Source organism: Phalaenopsis equestris, unplaced genomic scaffold, assembly GCF_001263595.1.
Source record: "Phalaenopsis equestris unplaced genomic scaffold, ASM126359v1 Scaffold201292, whole genome shotgun sequence".
Taxonomy (NCBI): domain Eukaryota; kingdom Viridiplantae; phylum Streptophyta; class Magnoliopsida; order Asparagales; family Orchidaceae; genus Phalaenopsis; species Phalaenopsis equestris.
Window position 1 is genome coordinate 11,093 of NW_018221063.1, and position 1,695 is coordinate 12,787.

Sequence of the window (1,695 nt, forward strand, 5' to 3'; positions counted from 1 at the left end):
TTTACTCTGCTGGAATATAAGGGGAGTGGCTCACCCACTCTCCTTAAAAAGGCTCCTCCTTCTCCATAGAAAACACAAATTATGGTGCATTGCCATCCTTGAACCTATGGTTCATAAATATCCTCAAAAAATCCTTAACCAATTCCATGGTTTTTCCCATCACTACAACTGTAACAATAAAATCTGGATCCTTCTCAGAAAATAAATTACTTGGTCCATACTCTTGGACCACCCTCAGTTTGTGCACTTCAAGATTGATGCTGCTGGAAAATCTGGTCTCATCACTGTGATCAATGCTGGGTGTAACAAAAATGATAGAACAGATCTTTGGAAAGAACTTATCTACATTGGTAATAACATAACCTCCCCTTGGTTAGTGGGAGGAGATTTCAATTGTGTTGTTGAAAGCTCTTAAAAAAGAGGGGGAAGAGATCCTAACCTCCATAAGATGACACAATTTTGTGATAACATCAAAGCTACTAAACTCTTTGATCTTGGTTTCAAAGGTGACTACTTCACCTGGAAAGAGGACAAATTTGGGAAAGATTGGATAGATTTCTAGCCAAAGATCAATGATTTCAGGAATTTTTAAATTCCTTTGTACATCACTTACCCCTAGTAGGGTCTGATGACAGACCTTTGCTCATTTCCATTAATGTCAGCCCACCTACAAGCCATAACTCTTTCAGATTTCAAATTATGTGGACTGACCACCATCAATTTCTAAATTTAATTAAAGAGCACTATAAGTTGTCACAGCAATTCAATTCTTTTATTATTTTGTGGCAATTGCAGAAAAAGATGGCCTCCTATCTTAAGCAATGGAATTGGCACTGCTTTGGAAATGTCTATGAAGCAGTGGAGAAGGCTGAGAAAAATTTGGAATCCCTGGAAGCTGAAATTGGGAATGGTAATGCTAGTGAAGCTGCATTGCTGGAAAATGCTGAAAAGGTTCTTTTGGCCACTGAAAGATTGGAAATGTTCCTTAAATAGAAGGCTGCAATCAATAGACTTATGGGAGGGGACAGGAATACTAAATATTACCATGCTTGTATCAAGTACAAAAGGAAATGTAATAACATTCACAAGATTCAAGATGCCCAAGGTTGTTGGATCAACAATTATGAGGATATTGCTAAAAATGTTGTTGATTACTTTCAAAATCTCCTCACTACACCTCATTTAACTGCTACACCTGTGGATCCTCAATTCTTCCAGGAAGAACTCATTTATACACATGAACTTCAACTCTCATCCACTCCTACTGAGTCTGAAATCTGGGAGGCCCTTAATACTATTGATAACTCCGAAGTTGTTGGTCCTGATGGATATATAGCTGCTTTTTACAAAAAATCCTGGTCCATTATCATCCCGGTCCATTATCAAGGCAGATGTCATCAATGTTGTCCAAAGCTTCTTCAATGGTACCCCTCTCCCCAACTACTTTGCTTCCTCCAACTATGTCCTCATCCCCAAAACTACTGTTGCCTCAACTGGAATCAGTACAGACCTATTAGTCTGACTTCTGCATTCAACAAACTCATTAGTAAAATCATTGTGGAAAGGTTACAACCCCATTTAAATTATTTAATAAAACCCAACCAGACTGCATTTATCAAAGGCAGGCATGGGAGTTACTACTGGATATTGATCATCATTATAGAGGAGGCAATCTCATTTACAAACTGGATTTGA

General features: G+C 38.2%; 1 protein-coding gene across 1 annotated transcript; it reads left to right on the plus strand.

Moving 5' to 3' along the window:
- Window positions 1-801: 801 nt before the first annotated feature.
- LOC110035994 lies at window positions 802-1,374 on the plus strand (the record flags this gene model as incomplete). The annotated part of the gene is made up of 2 exons (XM_020740334.1): window positions 802-951; window positions 994-1,374. Coding segments are annotated over exons 1-2 (531 nt in total), but the record flags the coding sequence as incomplete, so codon positions are not given.
- Between the last annotated feature and the right edge of the window lie 321 nt (window positions 1,375-1,695).